This window comes from Haliotis rufescens, unplaced genomic scaffold (assembly GCF_023055435.1).
Source record: "Haliotis rufescens isolate VD_foot unplaced genomic scaffold, xgHalRufe1.0.p SCAF_15, whole genome shotgun sequence".
Lineage (NCBI taxonomy): Eukaryota > Metazoa > Mollusca > Gastropoda > Lepetellida > Haliotidae > Haliotis > Haliotis rufescens.
Genome location: NW_025963835.1, coordinates 12,681,095 through 12,699,868, shown reverse-complemented (window position 1 = coordinate 12,699,868; position 18,774 = coordinate 12,681,095). Strand labels below are relative to the sequence as shown.

General features: G+C 40.5%; 1 protein-coding gene and 1 long non-coding RNA gene across 2 annotated transcripts; one reads left to right on the top strand and one right to left on the bottom strand.

The window, feature by feature from the left end:
* Positions 1–803: 803 nt before the first annotated feature.
* Positions 804–7,873, bottom strand: LOC124111298 (putative inactive cytochrome P450 2G1). Its single transcript, XM_048395981.1, has 5 exons — positions 7,725–7,873; positions 6,477–6,634; positions 4,223–4,234; positions 3,645–3,779; positions 804–1,847 (listed from the first exon to the last, which is right to left on the bottom strand). Exons 1-5 carry the CDS (start codon positions 7,871–7,873, stop codon positions 1,501–1,503), a joined length of 801 nt encoding a protein of 266 aa, XP_048251938.1. The 3' UTR covers positions 804–1,500.
* An 8,299-nt stretch (positions 7,874–16,172) lies between these two features.
* On the top strand, positions 16,173–18,067 carry LOC124111308. The gene is made up of 3 exons (XR_006857413.2): positions 16,173–16,282; positions 17,550–17,670; positions 18,007–18,067. It is a non-coding gene; the product is annotated as an uncharacterized LOC124111308 (long non-coding RNA).
* The last annotated feature ends 707 nt before the right edge of the window (positions 18,068–18,774 follow it).

Here is an 18,774-nt window from a genome sequence, read left to right as displayed (position 1 = left end):
TCGTGTAAGGTGCCGCAATTCGCTGTGCAGAGTTGCGTCCCTTGGGCACGCCAGAAACCTATGATTGTGGGCTCGAATCCCGGATCGCCCTGGTTAAGTTTCTAGGTTTGTCAGCACCATACCCGTGCTCGTGGGTTTCAACGAAGTGGTAAACATCTCGAAGTGGTAAACGTCTGATTAAGACCTGCATCACTTCGGGCTTTCCTCCCACATTAAGCTGACACGCCGGGATATGACTGGAATACTGTTAAGAGCGGCGCTAACCCCAACTCACTCACTCCAGCTCTAGACAGGCAACAAGTACCATCTGTTAATATCTTTTGGTATAACGCGGCTTTCCCACTAGATCACGGAGGCGGTCTAGAAACTCGTGAGGGGGTTAAATGTCTTTTAATTGAATGATCGGGACTCAATCAGATCAGGCTAAAGTTAAGGAAGTGCAGTTCTCTCCATATACACATATCATTTGGATACGCCATACACAGTGCCAGCTGTATGGCGGTGATGTGCTTCAAAGTAACTCTTGGCATCAAATCTCAGATAGCTTACTAAAAACCGTATGATTACCCCACAATCCCAAAACAGGACAAAAAACTACAAACCTTTATTCCGAATTAAAAGGTCATGCGGCTCTGATTACAACGGTGTGTTAGCTGAAGTTCAAAGTCTCATAAAAACAGTAAAGTACAGGAAACGAAGATGTGTTTTCGTGATATTCACTTTAAAACATGTGCATGTTTTGTGTTATTAAAAGCGTGATATTTAGATTTTGATGGAAGATGGTAATCATATGATTGGATAATTGTAAAAACGTCAACACCAAAGAATAAGAAGTCTGCTAAAACAGATTCCATACGTTATTAAAGGCAAAATAGTGTTAATTATTATAGGAATTGATCACTGAAAGTCTATTTTTAAGTCTGTACGAAGTGGTCAATATTTCCACATTCATGGGGCCATCCATGCACATGACATCGTCTCGTAATGAGCAGCAACATCACATGTGAAACACAGTTGTTATTTTTATTGTCATCTGGACATGGTAATAGGGGCCCCTGTTTATCTAATTTGTTCCATTCGAATGATCCTTTCCTTATAATTCTGCAGCAGTTACATGTTAAATTAGTTGCACAAAAAGGACAACCGATCCATGTGATTAGTAGAATGTCATAAAACGTCAAAAATTAAACTAAATATATATCTGTTAATAAACAAAAGAGTGGTCATCTATTTTACAGGTCGGATCATTTTTGTAAGTGCCATGGATCCCTTAAAACTTGATTAATGAGGATCTGATTGTCCGATTTCATGGAGCATATTGCAAACCTCAACACAAAACTGCATTCACTCATTAGAGACGATCCACTCTGATTTAAATGTCTGGAATACATATGTATACCATGCAAAGCAATACTCTCATAGAAAAACTATAATTTGTTTGTGATATTACAGTAGGTTCGAGGCCATTTCCTCACATATCACTCCCCATGGTAATATGAGTTACAGTCTCGATTCAAAACTGAGTTCATAATCGTGTGGTACGTTTACAAAAGATCCTCCACGTGGCTCAAGGTTCACCTTAGCTCCAGGTGGGAGGGACACTTTGAAATGCCTCATGATTCCAGCCAGCAGAAGATGCAGTTCTGGCTTGGCCACGCTCTCTCTGAGACACACTCTTCTTCCAGCGGAGAACGGAAGCCAGCTCTCTGGTTTGGTAGCCACCTTGCCCTCATGGTCAAGGAACCGGTCTGGATTGTATACTTGCGGGTCACGCCACTGTTCTGGGTCCCTGTGCAGACCATAGTGGTTGATGAGGACGGTGGTTCCTCTGGGAATGTCATAGCCACCTGAAAATGTAATGATTGAACTACGTTAATATGCATTGATAACCAACAACCACTATAATAATGTATAGCTTGTGTTTTCCTAAGATTTCACACGTAAACCATTCATAAATATAAAAGACGAAATGGAAATAATGATAATACAAATATAGATAGATCCCACCTCTCTGCCGCTTCCCTCGGTTGATAACATTTACCAATTATAATGGTAGGGCGTGGTTTGATTAAAGTGGAGACTGTTCAATACAGAATTTTATTGTACACTTTCGCACACATTCATTTATCTGAATCTAGTGTATGTGCAGTGTCCAGTTTTTCGCTTGCTTAAAGTCTCGTACCACTCGAAACTGTCAATATTACATTTGCCTCAAAATGTAAATATGAAATGTAGATTATGTAATGAATTTAATGAGACTGTCCAACACATTGTCAGTGGATGCCTACCTGTAGCACAAACAAAGTATCTTAAGCGACATGATGGAGCTGTTCATTCTTTTATTACTGACTTCACCTTATGGGTTTGACTCCATCCATTGTACGAATATGTGGAGGGCGTCAAGGAAAATTATAATTTTGGAATGGGTCCGTGTATAGCCTCAGACAAATCCAGGCCAACAAACCTGACCTTGTACTTTTGTTCTATATCCACTTAAATCATTTACATTCAAGGAATCTTCTGTCCCTTTTGACACTTATGTGATGAACACAATTCGGGAAGAACATAGCAAATATGCCGACCTCGCTTACGAATTGTCAGGCATCCAAAGTACCATTGTTCTTGGTGTCTTTGGTTTGGCATCTCCCAATATGTTGAATGACAATGAGTTTGCGAAAATTACAGCCCTTCTGACAATCTGGGTAATAATGCAAAAGGCTGCAGTGTTGGAGAGTCTTCACATTCTCCAAAATGTTCCGGTGAGTTCGACTTGGCCGCGTTTCCTGGGAGAAGTCACATTCACTGTCTGGGACGCGTGTAGAGATGGCAAGGGTCTGACCTGATGATCAGCCTAACCAACCTGACTGTTTTTATTTTAATCTGTATTATGATAATAATTATAACAATATATGTACACCCACCACTGTCGACACCCATCAACACAGACCCCCCCCCCCCCCCCCCCCCCCCCAGCCTCAGAAGGTCAAAACATTTAGAAGCGTGGGCAGCTTGTCAGTTTGAGACGGGACCTCTTAAGGACTCCTGCTGCTATGAATATGTATTTATTGTGCAACTCGAATTGTCGTGTACCGGGAGTCCCTTTAAAACATATTTTAAGTTAGTCTATTGCAAAAATAAGATGATGAAGATTCATGGACTAAAAATCAAATTGTTAAATTGAACGTGTGATAAGGCAACAAAAAAGTGCAATAATTCGAAGTTAGCTTGCGGTATACGCGAATGAGAGCGGTGCCATAACATTCTCTTCTTTTACATATCATTCTTTTAACTATGATGTCCAATATAAAATGTGTGGAATGTCGCTGCACTGAAGAAATAGAGGGAATTACTTTAAGGCAGTCATTTGCTTAAACAATAGCAACCTAACAAAGAGAACTTTTTATGTTTTCTTATAGATTAACTTCTTAGCCGCATGTTTTTAAACTACTGTAATTGCTATTACGAATACTTTGATACAAAAGTGTAAAGACGATTGGGTGGATTACCCTGTATGTTACTATAGTAAAGGGTAAAATGGTGAGAAATTTAATTAGTGCCCCCAGAGCAATAAAATGAATATCAACACCGTTCCTTGTTCCTTACTCAGAATAATGATCAGTGGGCATCTTTGAAAGGAGACTTACCGACTTTCGTATCACACAGAGTTTTGTGGGGAATTCCGCTTGGTGCCACGGTGTGTAATCGCATACTCTCGTGAAGCACAGCGTCAGTGTAAGGGAGATCACTCCTGTCTGATACACTGGGGAAATGACACCCACCTGCACAATCACAAATGTATATTATTTACTAGAATAATATAAAGATTATCTCTACCCTGATATCCCTTTGTACGTAAAATAAACCCCGGGGCGAAAGTGTCACCAACATACATATGTCATCTTACAGCAACGTCATCACTTTATCATATTATATCATTATGTATAAATGTATACCCAGTTATAAGCCATTGGGCTGAACCCTTAATCACAACTGGTAAATATAAATACTTAACACACCAACACTTCACTTTATCTTACATATCTAAGTATAGGTTCATGGGTCACTGACCTTGCACCACATTAATACAACATCATCCACAGAACAGGGCCGACGTGGTCAGACAGGGAGACCCTCTCTGACTCATCGCATCAGCGTATGAACATATCACAGTGTTTTATCACACCGTATCATAATATCACCGTATTATAATATCAGAACTTACCCAGGGCACGTCCTTGATGTCAGGATGCTGAGCCAGGTCCAGAAGCGTCCACAGCAGCGTAAAGCGAGATGTGTCCATCCCGGCTGCAGGGATACAGTATAAACACTTAACCTATATCATTAAGGAAATGAATAAGGAAGTACAAGATCTGAAATTCATCACCAAACGTAACTCACTACCGCAACGTTTAATACCAGAGAAAAGTCAAACTTGGTGGCACGTGGTCTTGTGCACAGGTCATAAATAAGGTAAAATTAAGCACTTGCAACGAAGGTCGCGGAGACTCAGTCAGGGCCTCTGCCCATCCCTTACACCTTAAATTGTGTGTTCACCCTGCTTTCTATTCAGTCTTAGGGATGATTTTGAAAAAGTATTAACTTATTCCAGAACATGTACGTGAAAACAACTTTACCACAGGTGTTACAGTACACCAAAACATCTCTTCGCCAGACATGCTCAGTTTCCTGAAAAAATTGTGTTGTGAAAAAAAGGATTTGGCTTCTCTTTTCAAAAATAAAATTGTGGCGCCGTAACAAACAAAACGGAAGGATAAAAAACAAAAAAACATCCCCTACCGAATCTTGAATGATCGGTCTCTTTCAAACCGACCTTTGTTTGGAGCATTTCTTTCGAGAGGGGAGTGCCAAAATGAGTTTTCCTATTCGATCCAAAACAGTTATGTTGAACTGTAACTGTATACCAGCATGTACACGAAGCCAGTCACACGAGAATGACTAATACTAAAAAGTATATACCAATAAATACATCAGCGAGTGTTGCGAGTGTTTGAGGGATATGGCGGTCACTCATCTGTGACATCACTTTCACGTCCTCTTCGTCACGGGCTTCTTCTTGAGCCAGTAACAGGGCATCACAGAAATCACGGATGTTATCTGTTATGAGAACATAATGAGTGAGTGAGTTAGTATGGTTTTACGCCGCTTTTAGCAATATTCCAGCAATATCACGGCGGGGGGACACCAGAAATGGGCTTCAAACATTGTACCCATGTCGGAATCGAGAACATAATGAACAGAACGATTGACATAGACACTCATAAATATTGTTCCCACAGCTATGTCGTTATCTAACAGACAGGGCAGTATATTGCATGATAGTGACTCTCTTTTGTAATTCAAAGAACTCATTCAAATGAATGAACAACCACGCAATCTTCGATCTGGATCCAAATTACAGCTGTCAGTTCCAATTATACGAAAATTAACATTTTCTCTTGGCACTGAAATATTTCGTAGAAATTTAAGAACATACTCTTTTTGCGGAGCAAATAATATTTCTGGGGTCACTGAACATACTACGCTCTATAAAAAGTATAATTATTATCATTTACTGATTAATTTTTTTTAAATGCAGCAAAGAGGGTTTGTGTGATCCTGGCGAATGGGACTTCTCCCAGGCAGCGCTGCCCACCCAGAACTTTCCGGAGAATGTGAAGACTCCCGCACACTGCAGCCTTCTGCATTACCCAGATTGACAGAAGGTTTGCTGGCCTGGATAGGCCTGGGGCTCTTTATGGGCCTATGCCAAAGAATTTGGTATTTATCATTTTCCATGACGAAGTCAACACATGTAATGCCATGGATGGACTTCTGTGTCAAAACCACAAGCATGGCGAAACGGTAATAAAATGATTGTTACGTGTCATCATGTCGCTTAAGATACTGTGTTTGTGCCAAAGGTGGGCATCCACTGACAATGCGCTGGACAGTCTCATGAAATTCATTGCATACTCAACATTTCATATTTATATTTTGATGCAAAATCACACATTGATTGTTTCTGGTGACTGGTCTTGGGCAGCAAAAAGAAAACCTTCTGTTTCACTTTTCAGGCAAGCCGACTTCATCCAAGCGAAGGACTCTGCAGGGTTGCTGATCTTATCAACGCACTGTACGTAAACTCGATGCAATGGTCGTTCAGATAGTCTCTCCCTGACAAAATCTGGGCCGATTTGATATGACACTTTGCTTGGATGACACATAATTCTGTATCTTTATTATTATAACTATTTGTAGTAGTAGTAGTAGTAGTAGTAGTAGTAGTAGTAGTAGTAGTAGTAGTAGTAGTAGTTGTAGTTATAATCAAACAGAACATTATGAAATCACCTTTCAGGGGTGTTTTGTGTAAAATTGTCGAGAACTATTATAGAACAGGAATGTCTCAAAAGCGAAAAAACAATTTGCACCTTAAGATATGGTCCGTCGATGTTTGTCAATTTCTTCTTTCAAGTTACCAAAGAACTTCTCGGTGTCCTTCATTAAGGTTTTCAGCTTCTGCGTATGGAAGAGACGGAGAGGGGGGATTACGTCCTCAAGAAAGCCGTTGCCGATGTTCAGGAAGGAATTCAAAAAGTACAACATCTCTTTGAAGTAGTTGTCGTGAACGTCGCATCTTAAATGTTGGTTGAGTTCATTCCACTACTGACAGTACCATGGCGTGCAATATAGAAGGAAGGCCCACAGTGATATAACTAAAATCCACAAGAACACGTTTGAAGCTGCCTGAAATCGATTAGACGTTTGGCTAACTTGTGACAGATCTCTGCTTTGCAAAAGAAGAGTGGGCTCATTGAATCGGACAGTTTGTTTTTTCTGAGAATGTATCAACGACCCCATCATAGAAGAGCAACCGAACGTGTGAGTCCAGTTAAATGCTGCTTGAAGCAGTATTTGATGTACTTAACAGCGTGTGAGGTTCGAGCTGGAGGCAAGGCCGAAGTGATGCATCGCTTATATGTATACCACTTTGGCGAAACCAACGCGCATGGTTATGGTGCTTACAACCAAGAAACCAGGTTCCTACCACACCTAAGAGCATTTCCGTCCTGAGGATTTAGCGTCCTCACCTCTCCATGCTAGAGAAAGGAAAACACGTTAGTATCTCATAACAATATCACATTTAGGTATTGCATCAAACAATACCGTCAATTATACCCAGACATAGTAGATTTCTCCTTCTATCCTATTTGAAAAAGGGAAGCAGAAACATATACTGGGTACAGGGATTCAGAACAAATTATCTTTACTGAGTAACCTTGCATGACTCACCCCTGCCTGTTACGTCTCTAGATCTCAATGTTACGAGTAGAAGATTGAAAGCTTTTCGATGGGTGTGGTGTTTACAAAATTTAAAAAAACGGTTTCTAGCCTGTCTGAGACATGCAACTCGTATGCGATTGTGCGTTCCTACTGCTCCAAAGCAAAACACATTAGAACCTTACAACCACATGTTGCGGTATTGTAGCCAGCACCCCACTCGGTTATCATGTAGACATGATGAGTTTTTCCTTATAATCCTTGTAAAAAGGGAAGCAGAAACATAAACTTTGTACAGGTATTCCGAGCAAGTTATCTTAACTTTGTAACTGTTCCGTAGATCCTTGCATGAGACATTCCAGCCTGTTACACTTGTGTTGAGGATTCATTTAATGCCATTATTACCAGAGGATTCAATTTTAGAAATCTGGACAATGTTCGCTTACGTGACACTGAAGCAGATATTGTTGATGATGTTGAACACAATGAGGGAGACAACGTGATGAGGATTGAATGGCCCCTTCATCTCCTGTATCAGCTCTGTGCCTTTAGTGAGGGAGCACTCTATCCCCTGGTCGAGGCGGGTGCCCGTCATGTAGTGTCTGTGCAAGGAGAGAGAACATACAGATATGATGAGAGCGAGTAATTGAATCGGCTGTATTTCAGCGATAGAGCGACGAGAACAACTTCTACGTTACATCTATGACATCAAACGCATGCAATCTGGGAAATTTAATAAAAATATTGACAACAATATTAATAAGATGTACATATTGCTCTTTCTCTGCACAGAAGCTATTCACTAACAAACACCTTCTATCTGTGCTGCTTAATTAAAACGGGAAAAGTGCTTTGTCCAAATGGTATTGCTTCAATACAACAGTCAACTTGTATAACGACACTGCATACACATGCATTGTTTGGAGAGCAGGGTGATCTCCTTACATAAAAATACTAAATGTTTCCGTTTGCTATTTTGTTCAAATCTCAGTACCTTTGCTCTGTTAAGTATGGAAAAACCCGTCTTCAACATCGGACATCGTATTTTACGAACTTTATCGGCGGATCAAATGTCGTTTACAGTGAATTCACGCAATATCACTACACAAGTGCTGCCTCAGTTGGGAGCAGAGCAAGCAGAGTGGACCAGAATGCTATGACGTTGACCATTTATTCATGCTGAAATCATCATTGGTTAACACAGCTGTGTCCTTACCCGGCTGTGTCGTTTCCTTTTAACTAGCAAGGATATAAACAACAAAACATATTTTCCTAAATTCAAAACTAGCAGAAAAGGGTACACTACAGTAATTATTAATGATAATTATTCTATACACTAAAATTTAGGACATTTCTTTTTTTTAAATTTCCCTTTGTTCAGTAAAGACATGTTCGGCAAAACACATGAATATTAGCAGCTATAATGAAGCACCTGTGAATTCAGACATGATATGAATATTTCCTTTATACGAAATAGCTCACGTCAATGCTTTCGTAGCCAGCTTTCTGTGTAGTTTCCAAGTAGGGCTGTAGTCTCCAAAGGTGATATTCCTCCCTCGTCGCTGAGAAGTTGTACTGGACAGAAACATAATTAAGTCAGTGTGCGTGCAAATAGTTTCTTTACGCTTTTCCTGATGCCTGATATATGAACAAAACGATCGACACTTAATTGATATACATTCATGTACTGCTAATACAAGACATAGGCACGCATCCTGCTCTACATGAATCAACTGGTCATTCGACTGGAGGTTTCTGGACTATTACTATATCGCTATTTACTGTGGCTGGACATATAATAGAACACCTATGTATCACGATAAAATTGCCAAATTCTGATAAACGCAGCGGGATTTTAAAAAAATGAAATGTTCTTGTTCAGTCAGCAGCAATGAATGTCAAGATTGTATTGACTGTTTGTCATCAAGCCAAAACGCCGTCCACTACCAGATGTACAGATCTCTAAAATAATTTGCATAACGATAATATTATATAGGCAGAATGAAGCAAATCGTGTGTGATATCGTTGTGTATGAAATAGTAAATCAACGGAGAATACTCAGTAATCAGCGCTAGGCCCAAACATAATATACCTAATATGATGTGTCTGCAAACTGTGTATTTACTCTCTTTTCCCTAATACATGATACATGTATGACAGGGCCGACTCTCTTATAAATATGTACCTCCATTACCAGTTACCAGGGCGCACATACTGCCATTTTTTTAAATATTTGGTTCGTTCAACTGAAGTGAGTGAGTGAGTGAATTGGGTATAACGCCGCTTTTAACAGTATTCCAGTTATATCGCGGCGTGCCAGCTTAATGTGGGAGGAAAGCCCGAAGTGATGCAGGTCTCAGACGTTTACCACTTTGGTGAAACCCACTAGCACAGGTATGGTGCTGACAGTTCAACTGAAGGGTTTGGTTATATGGATGTAGTTTTCGTAGATATGGCTCTATTTACAAAGCCAATGTTTTATGGTACATGATAAGAATGCCAAATTTGGATAAAACAAAAGATAAAAGTAGCAAGGTTATTTAAATGTCTCCTTTTGCATGAAATTGCAATGTGAAGACTTTATGGAATGTAAATGATCAAGCCAAAAGGTCCATCCCTGCCGATTATTCAAACAATTTGTGAAACGACAATATTATCTTGGCAGGGTGGAGCATATCGTGTGTGATACCGTGAGGATGAAATAATGATGAAACAGTGAGTGCTCTCCGTATTTACATTAATAGACCTGGGGCCGCCCTGCAAAGTCCGCCTGTCTTTTAACCAGTGCCTCCATCACAACGTTTATATTGTTGAGGGCAACCAATGACACAGGTCCTGTAACGTGAAAGCATTTGTTTCTTATATTCCACTGATAAATTCAAATCATGCCTTATATTTGAGTGATATGTTTGTATGATACCTCAATCCGGCCATATGAATACATAACCGGTGAAGATTGATAAAAGAAAAACACTTAATAAATTCCCCCAAACAAATATTGTGATTGAAGGAGATGATCACCCATGTTGCAATACATGCAATACAATTTGTATAATGAAATTGAATACACGTGTATTTCCATATGACAACAGAATAGGGATATTCTAAGCGTGCTGGTGAGAATTGAGTGGGACTGATTTCTTCTTCATGTTATCATACGATAATTTATAATTCGATATTGCCAGGGTGAATACAATTGCTTTTATCTTGATTTTGAGTTTCTAATCCTCCTCTATACAGTTTAATATATCTCAATCTATACACGACAAACACCCTTGACCCATTCGCCAGTACAGATCCCTCTCGGAAGAGACCTCATCATCCCAATTCTCTCACCACTGTCTCTCGCTAAGAATCCTGTGACTGAACTGGTCATTCGAATCGGGCTCAATGCAAAGCTATGGTAGGAGGGTCCAGGGTACATGTGAAGATGAAATGGAGGTATAAACAGTGGACATGAGAACATGAATTTGCAGCTAATGAAAATTTCAGTTTGCAAGCATTGATAAGCATCAGTGACATGCAACTGGTTACATACCCATATTAAACCTCACAACAGGACCATACCGAGCCTTCCATGCCGTCATCTTCTCGTAGATAGTTGCATTCCGGAACTCTGTAGTTATAATAAATTCTTACTCAGCACTGATGACATATATACCTTGCTTGTTGGAAGATACAAATTGGTCGTTTCCTGCCATATATAAGGATGTCATCCATTGTGTGTATCTGTAAAGTATTAAGCTATCAAAATAATTTTACAACTGCATCCTTAATGTTTGTTAAAAACATGATCGTTCATAAAAAGTCTTCGCACCGATATAATACCACTGTATACGTTGTACAGAAGATCAAATCGTTTAACTTGCCTAGCAGGTTCCCAAGCAACGGCCATCCTCGGGGTCCAGGGGGTAGCTTGTACTTCTTCTTGGTGATCAGATAAACGGCTACTCCGACGCCTAACCCACTAGAACAGCCCGGCCGGTTAGGCTAGAAGGCAACCATTCCTCCACTTTTTGATTAAGTCCAATAGCTGCTCAAGGTAGGGCAGCCTCTGTAGCCACTCCATGTCCAGCATTATCTACCTGTAAGGCAAGTACACACAGGCATCAAGACATTCAGGAAGTGTCTACAACATTGTTTGTCTTTCTGGACGTATAACGTACAATCCGATGTACACATACAATAAAGGCCAAAACAAACATGCTAAGGTGACCTATTGGTCACGCCTACTAAATGACGATACTTTTTCATGGTTGACTCAGATACAGTGTCCAAAAGATCCTTTGAGCAATTGACTCGTTCCTGCTTTTGGAAAGGTGTGAACAACCTGTGAATCCATCGTGCAGACACCTTATGCATTTTCAAATTGTCATGAATGATTTTTTTCCACAGACCCTACACTGATCTTGACATCTTGTGCTAACTGGCGAACAGTTATACGTCGGTCTGCCAAAATGGCGGTCTCCACTTGATTGATAGTGTCCTCATCAATGGCTGAATGGGGGCGACCAGGACGTGCAGCTGTTTCCACAGATGTCCGACCACACTTGAACTGGCGATGCCAGTGTTTAACAACGTCATATGATGGGGCATCTTCCCCATAAGTTGCTTTCATTTCATCGAAAGTTTCTTTTGGTGTGCGACCTTTCAAATATAAAAACCTAATCACTGCTCGGTATTCTACTGGCTGCATTGTCACACCCTACTCTATCATAACACCTGTAAAAGTGGTAAGATTAATAGTTCGGTGCTGCACATTCAGACATAACCCATAGATACATGTATCATTACACATGTGAAATTTCAACTAAATATGATAACCCTAAGTGGTTTATGTGAAATCTTTAATGAACACCCCTCGTATTATCTCCTACGTAGGACGTAGGATACTAAGTCCTACGTAGGAAATAGTTATTCTAGTCCATACTTAGTCCTACGTAGGAGATAGTAAGTCCTACGTAGGGGATAGTAAGGCCTACGTAGGAGATAGTAAGTCCTACGTAGGAGATAGTAAGGCCTACGTAGGAGATAGTAAGTCCTACGTTGGAGATAATAAGTCCTACGTAGGGGATATGAAGTCCTACGTAGGAGATAGTGATTCTAGGCCATACAAAGTCCTACGTAGGATATAGTGATTCTAGGCCATACTAAGTCCTACGTTGGAGATAGTAAGTCCTACGTAGGGGATAGTAGACAAAAAAAGATTTCACCGTGGCCCTACTGCGCTTCCGTGTCAATATGTGTGCTATATTGTCGTAGAAATATATTTCGCATGTCTTATTATTATATTTGCTCATGTTAATATCATTACCATGTGTTGGAGTTTAATGTAATTTGAGAACAAGGTGTTCAGTTCAGTTCTACGTGTTAAGAGTGACACTTAAAATGTACAATGCGGTGAGATGAGGTGATATGGGGTAGGTTCAGTGGAAAAAAACACAGCTCATAATTTTGTGTGAATAAAAACTCTGCCTTACATCTGCTTGAAAAAATATAATTAAGGCTCAATACAAAGTATCGACTGCAATATGTTCACCCTAGTCAATACAGAACAAACGTAATACAATAAATATATATATATTTGAGCCTTTGGTCATTTTGATTATGACATTGATCACTTTCACTTGGAGAAAGTTCCAATATCAAAATGACATCATTCCGACTGTCAACTCGAATCGACAAGATGGCGCCTCTTGCAAGTGCAACAGAAACTGTGGGATTCTGTACTGATTCCTGGGATTAGTGGATCAGCGTCACAGCCAGATGTTATTGTGGAACCAGATAAATGCGAACATGTCTGTTAGCGCTGGTTTTGTCAACCATGTGGGACACAGCACAGGCAATCGCAGTTGGGGAATAGTGTGGTCACATGTTGAAGAAATTCGCCGATTCGATAACAATGCTACAAAGACTTTTGGACTGAAGTAAACAGACGGAAGTGTTTGGAGATATCCTAAATACGTGGACTTGAAGAAACGGATATTATACGAAGCAAGTAGGTAGGCAGGTAGGTAGGTAGGTAGGTACAAATAGGATGATAGGTAGGTACATATAAGAATGTAGGTAGGTAGGTAGGTAGGTAGGTAGGTAGGTAGGTAGGTAGGTAGGTAGGTAGGTAGGTAGGTAGGTAGGTAGGGTGGGTGGGTGGGTGGTTAGGTAGGTAGGTAGGTAGGTAGGTAGGTAGGTGCATATAGGAAGGTAGGTAGGTACAAATAGGCAGGTGGGTAGGTAGGTAGGTACATGTAGGTAGGTAGATAGATAGAATGTAGGCACGTAGGTAGGTGGATAGAAACATATAGATACTTAGGTAGGAAGGTTAGGAAGGCATGTAGGTAGTTTGTAGGTAGGCATGTAGGTAGGTAGATAGACAGGTAGAATATAGGCACGTAGGTAGGTAGGTAGGTGCATATAGATAGTTAGGTAGGTACAATGAAGGTAGGTAGGTAGGTAGGTAGGTCGGTTTACAAGCACCTGAAGCATTAAGGTCATTGCCTTCAGCACGTGTTGGTTCCCACTGCAGTGGCCAATCCTGTGTTAGATACAATACCTAAAATTTGGCCCAAAGAACGATCCAAATAGATCGTTTATAAAAGATGGTCATTTGTATCAGAACTATGTACGGCATATCGCATAAATTATCAACCTATAAGCTGAGTACTTATGGATCCACTACCTGTATTCTGGAGGAAATAGCGGGTTGTGTTATAGACTTGTTTTTGTTGTGTTTCCCTGCGTTATGGGATGAGTGGGTGTGTCAGTATAGTATTACGCCGCTTTTAGCAACATTCCAGCAAAATCACGGCGAGGGACACCTGAAATGGGATTCACACATTCTACCCATGTCGGGAATCAAACCCGGGTCTTCAGAGTAACGAGCGAACGCTTTAACCACTAGGCTACCCGACCGCCCCATTTATGGGATGAAAGGTCTTTACGTTGTGTGACGTAAAATATTAACCAACACGATGTGCAGAGACATCTGAACAAATTAATCCAATACGAACGAAAGTAATATATACATATCATTATATATATTTATTATGACCATATATTTAAATATATCATATATATAGAATACTAAACGAGCTCCCGTGTAATACCAATTTTATGAAACGAGTGAATAGTTCTGGTATCTGACGAGCGAAAGCGAGTCAGATACCACAACTATTCACGAGTTTCATAAAATTGGTTTAACACGAGAGCGAGTTTAGTATTTTATTTATTACTTGTCATTTATAATGTTTTTAGAATTATACTGTTGAGTGTAAATAGGCTGACACCTACACGATCCATGGCATAATCCTATTGAGTTTAACACAATAATACTTCAAACATGTCAAAAGTTGAAACGTATGAATTTAATATCATACAATGGTCCACCTTTAGAATTCAGGCGTTCGTCCGACAAAATTATCGTAGTGCTAAGGCTATCACAACTCACATAATTTAACTTAGACTAACGACTGCCGTTGCGCTAGAGTACGATCGCCTTGTGGAACGGGGCCTTGCACCTCAAAGTTTACAATCACGTCACAATACCCAATGACGTAATTTGTTGAATTTTGTTGCAAGTTCCATCGGCGAAACAATGCCATGTGACGTCAGCCTAGCAACAAGGTTGCTGGGGTCATCGTGTGTGCATAAGCTCCTCCCAGTGATCTATCATCTCCACACACAATGTCGTTGAATACGCCGAGGGATGTTGAGAGCTTTCAATATTTGTTCGTGAAACGTGTTCCGAGAGTACATAAGCACGCGTTTTGGTATTACACAATGTGTAATAAAGCTGTATGTTTATTAAACGGGTGATCTCTTCACGGGCAAGTAATAAATCTCATTAAACAGACAAAATGGCGAATTGTTGGTACGATAGATGGGGGATTGACTGAAAAAAATTGATTTCTTGACTGAGACCGACAAGATACGTCAAACGGATAGGCTTGCAATGACACCTTGGCACTAAGATAAGATCGTCTTATTACATTAATTGCACCACGCAAGAGATTCAGATCTGCTCCTATTGTCAATAGTGAATACCGTACAATAACAAGGAGTCGGAGTTCAACATATAGCGTTAAATACTGGCTGTGTACAGCCCGTTACCATTGGTGACAAAGGTTTGACTTGGCCATGCAACACCAAGGGAAGGGCTGTGTGACGTAACATCGTGTTTACAGACGAATCAAGGTTTTGCCTCCTATATCACTGTTGACAAAAGTCGTTTGTTGACGACGTAGCGGCGAACGGTATGCCATGACAACAGCTCTTGAACACGATATGTTCGGGGGCGGTAGTGTCGTGGTGTGGGCTGTATCACACAGGTGAACTGATTTGGATATTGTGAATCTGTTGACCAAAGTTTGCGTCCTGTCGTTGTTCAACTCATTAAGAGTATCGCAGATTTTTGTCAAGCAACATCGTGCCCCGGTCGTCACCGATTAAGTCCCCTGACATATCTCCAATAGAGCATCTGTGAGACCCAGCACCCTCCAACGTGGGCCAACGTGCTCTTCAGGCGGAATGGCGGGCAGTCAAAAGGGCAATCATACGCAAGTTAATCAACAGTATGCCATCAAGGTGTTGTGCATGGTGGACACGCCAGACATTGATCTATACGCCAGAAATTTATTTCACAGACATGTATCGACATTACACTTTCACCATCATTGTATCACTTCATCACTTCATCATCGGTTTTTTTTTGTGTCGGTAGTATATTTGAGCTCGGGACAACATACCTACATACAATAAACAGTATGTCGGTAACAGTGCCGAATCGTGATGCCTTATCTCTCTCTCGTTATGCTGTCTTTGGGACGACTAAACATTGGACTAGAACCATGTAATCTCAGCCCCAGAAAAAAGATAAATCACGTGACACATGTAAATGTATAAGTACCACGAGCCCTTCAGATGAGTTTCCAACTATCTCATCCACTATGAAGGCTGTGTGTCTACTTCTCCTCGTTTCTGTCCTGCTCGTCGGAGCAGCCTTTGTCGGTGAGTCTTGACATCTCCATAACTTCAATTGGGTTAGTAAGAGGATGGATTGGCAAGAGATCGGTATTATAATAGACTGGCGTGGGAAGAGGCAGAGTTGATAAGGCTCTGGTTTGGTAAGGGGCCTGGTTTGTATGGGGGCTGAGTTGGTGTGGGTCTGAGTTCGCAAGAGGCGGATTTTGTAAGGGGTCGGGTTGGTATGGGGCCGAGTTGGTAATATACCTAGTTGGTTTGTGGTTGAACTGCTAATATATAAAGGTGGTAAGAGGTCGAGTTGTAAGAGACCGATTTGGTAGGCCTAAGAGTTGGTAAGGTGTCGAAATGGTAAGAGACCGATTTGACCGGGTACCTCGCGGAGCCTCCTGTTGGTGCCTGGTACGATGTAGATGATGGCGTGTGTTTTATATGCAAAGGAACCGTCAACCGTCAAAGTTGAACAGCCATTGAATCTACAAACTGTCAAAGTGTTTAAGTTTCTTAGTTCTTATTGTATATTGTACGACTTCCCTCAGGCCTGTATCATTTATGCCTTAACGTGTAAAACGGCTGAACTTTATAGCTAAAATGTCATAGAGAATCGAAACGTATTGATAAGGGGATGGCTGGGTGTAAGATTGGGGCGGTCATGTAAGATAGGGTGAGGACTGATACAAACCATTCTGAATGACAATAAATCCAATACTCAACCATATCTAGTTATAATAAATGCCAAAAGATCAGATAACCTCAACTTGCTTTATCAACAAACGCTGTTATGTGAATAATGGGGTAATCACTTATGGAATTTAAACTTCCGGGCAAAAGAAAGTATACACACAAGTTTAAGATGACTAAATGAAACCATCAAGAAACGGTTATTCAATGGTGTATGAGTATGGTTTTACGCCGTTTTCAGCTATATTCCAGCAATATTACGGCGGTATTCAATGGTGATGTATTTGATACGGGTATCAAAGTTGTGTTTTGGATCATACCCTTTTCAGTGTTTCGGAGGCTGTTTTTATAACGTTTGTAATTCTTTTCAAAACAGCAGTTTTGTAGATTTGTAGTACAGTCAAATATGCATGATAGGCGACGTCCTCATAAGTACAGTTTGTTGACTATAAGGAGTATCGTTATAGTTTAGTGGATGGTGTGTCACTGTCACTTACAGGCCCTGAGTAGGACCTTTCTTGATATTCCAATCGTTAACAATATTTGGAGGAGCTCTGTAGAAATTGAACACTCGTTCTTGCACATACACACCTCGTGTCATCTTTCGTTGTAGCCGACGCCCAAGTGTGCAACGGCGAATGTCATAACAACAGCGACTGTAACCACTGCCACGGCTGCAGCTTCCATTGTGACAAGGGTCACAACGACGTCGTTGGACATTGTAAATGTCACTAGTAAGTAATATTCAACACATGGTTCTAGAATTGCGATTTTCGACAAAGATGGAAATTACCCCGAATATTTCATTTACTCGCAAACGTTCATTGATTTGCCTCTCTGTGTATCACCTTTGATTGAATCTTACGAATGTTATGTGTATTACTATTTTGTCCTTCACATTTAAAAGTAGTTGGTTGATTCAATGCTGTACATACGCATTTTCACACGGACTCCCATTTACAGTCATGTTCTTGGGGAAATGACAAGATAAATAGCAAGTATTGCCTTGTTTTAAGATAGTAACAATGTTTAAAAGCAATTATGATACTAGTATATTGCGTCTGTTTCAGGCCCCCATGCAGGATCATCCAGGCAATAATGCTGATTCTTGAATAAAAATGGAAATGATTACTGTACTGTCTTGTTATACCTCTTCTCATTTATAATGATATTTCAGTCTGCAACTGACGTAATATGACCACATGACACTTGTAACACTTTGTAACAACCTTTCAGAGCTACTTCTTACCTTCTTTCACCCGATTTAAGGGCCAGGATGTATTTATGAATAACAGAAGTTGCTATAATTATCCCTACAAAAAAGTGTCATGCATTCGCGTTCTTCAAACTATTAAATGACCATCAAAGACTTAATTGACTCAGTCGATATCGGCGATCACTTTGAATATTTACGATGACCGGCTCAAGTTGAGTTAAGAAAAGCATTCGTTTCCTACATACGTTGGTTGACCTACTGGTAGGGCGCCGCGACTAGCTGCATGGACATGGGTGTGGAGTCGAACCCTGCTGTCATCAGCACCACACCCATTTTAAGAAAGTGATAAACCACGAACTCTGTTACCTATTTTCATAGTCAAGTTGACACTATATGAACAAAATGAACTATTTTATATATTTAAACGGCGTACACCTCGTAAAGGCCATTAACTCATTTACTTAACAAGAAAACATCGCATTCCTGACACTTGCCGGTGAGGAGACATCGGTGGCCATTAGTTAGTACAGAGTTGCGTCCCTTTGTTATCCAGATGGCAGTCTGTGGCAAGTTCTGGTAATGATATTGTGTCTGTCCGCAACATTCTCGCTCTGGCTTTAAC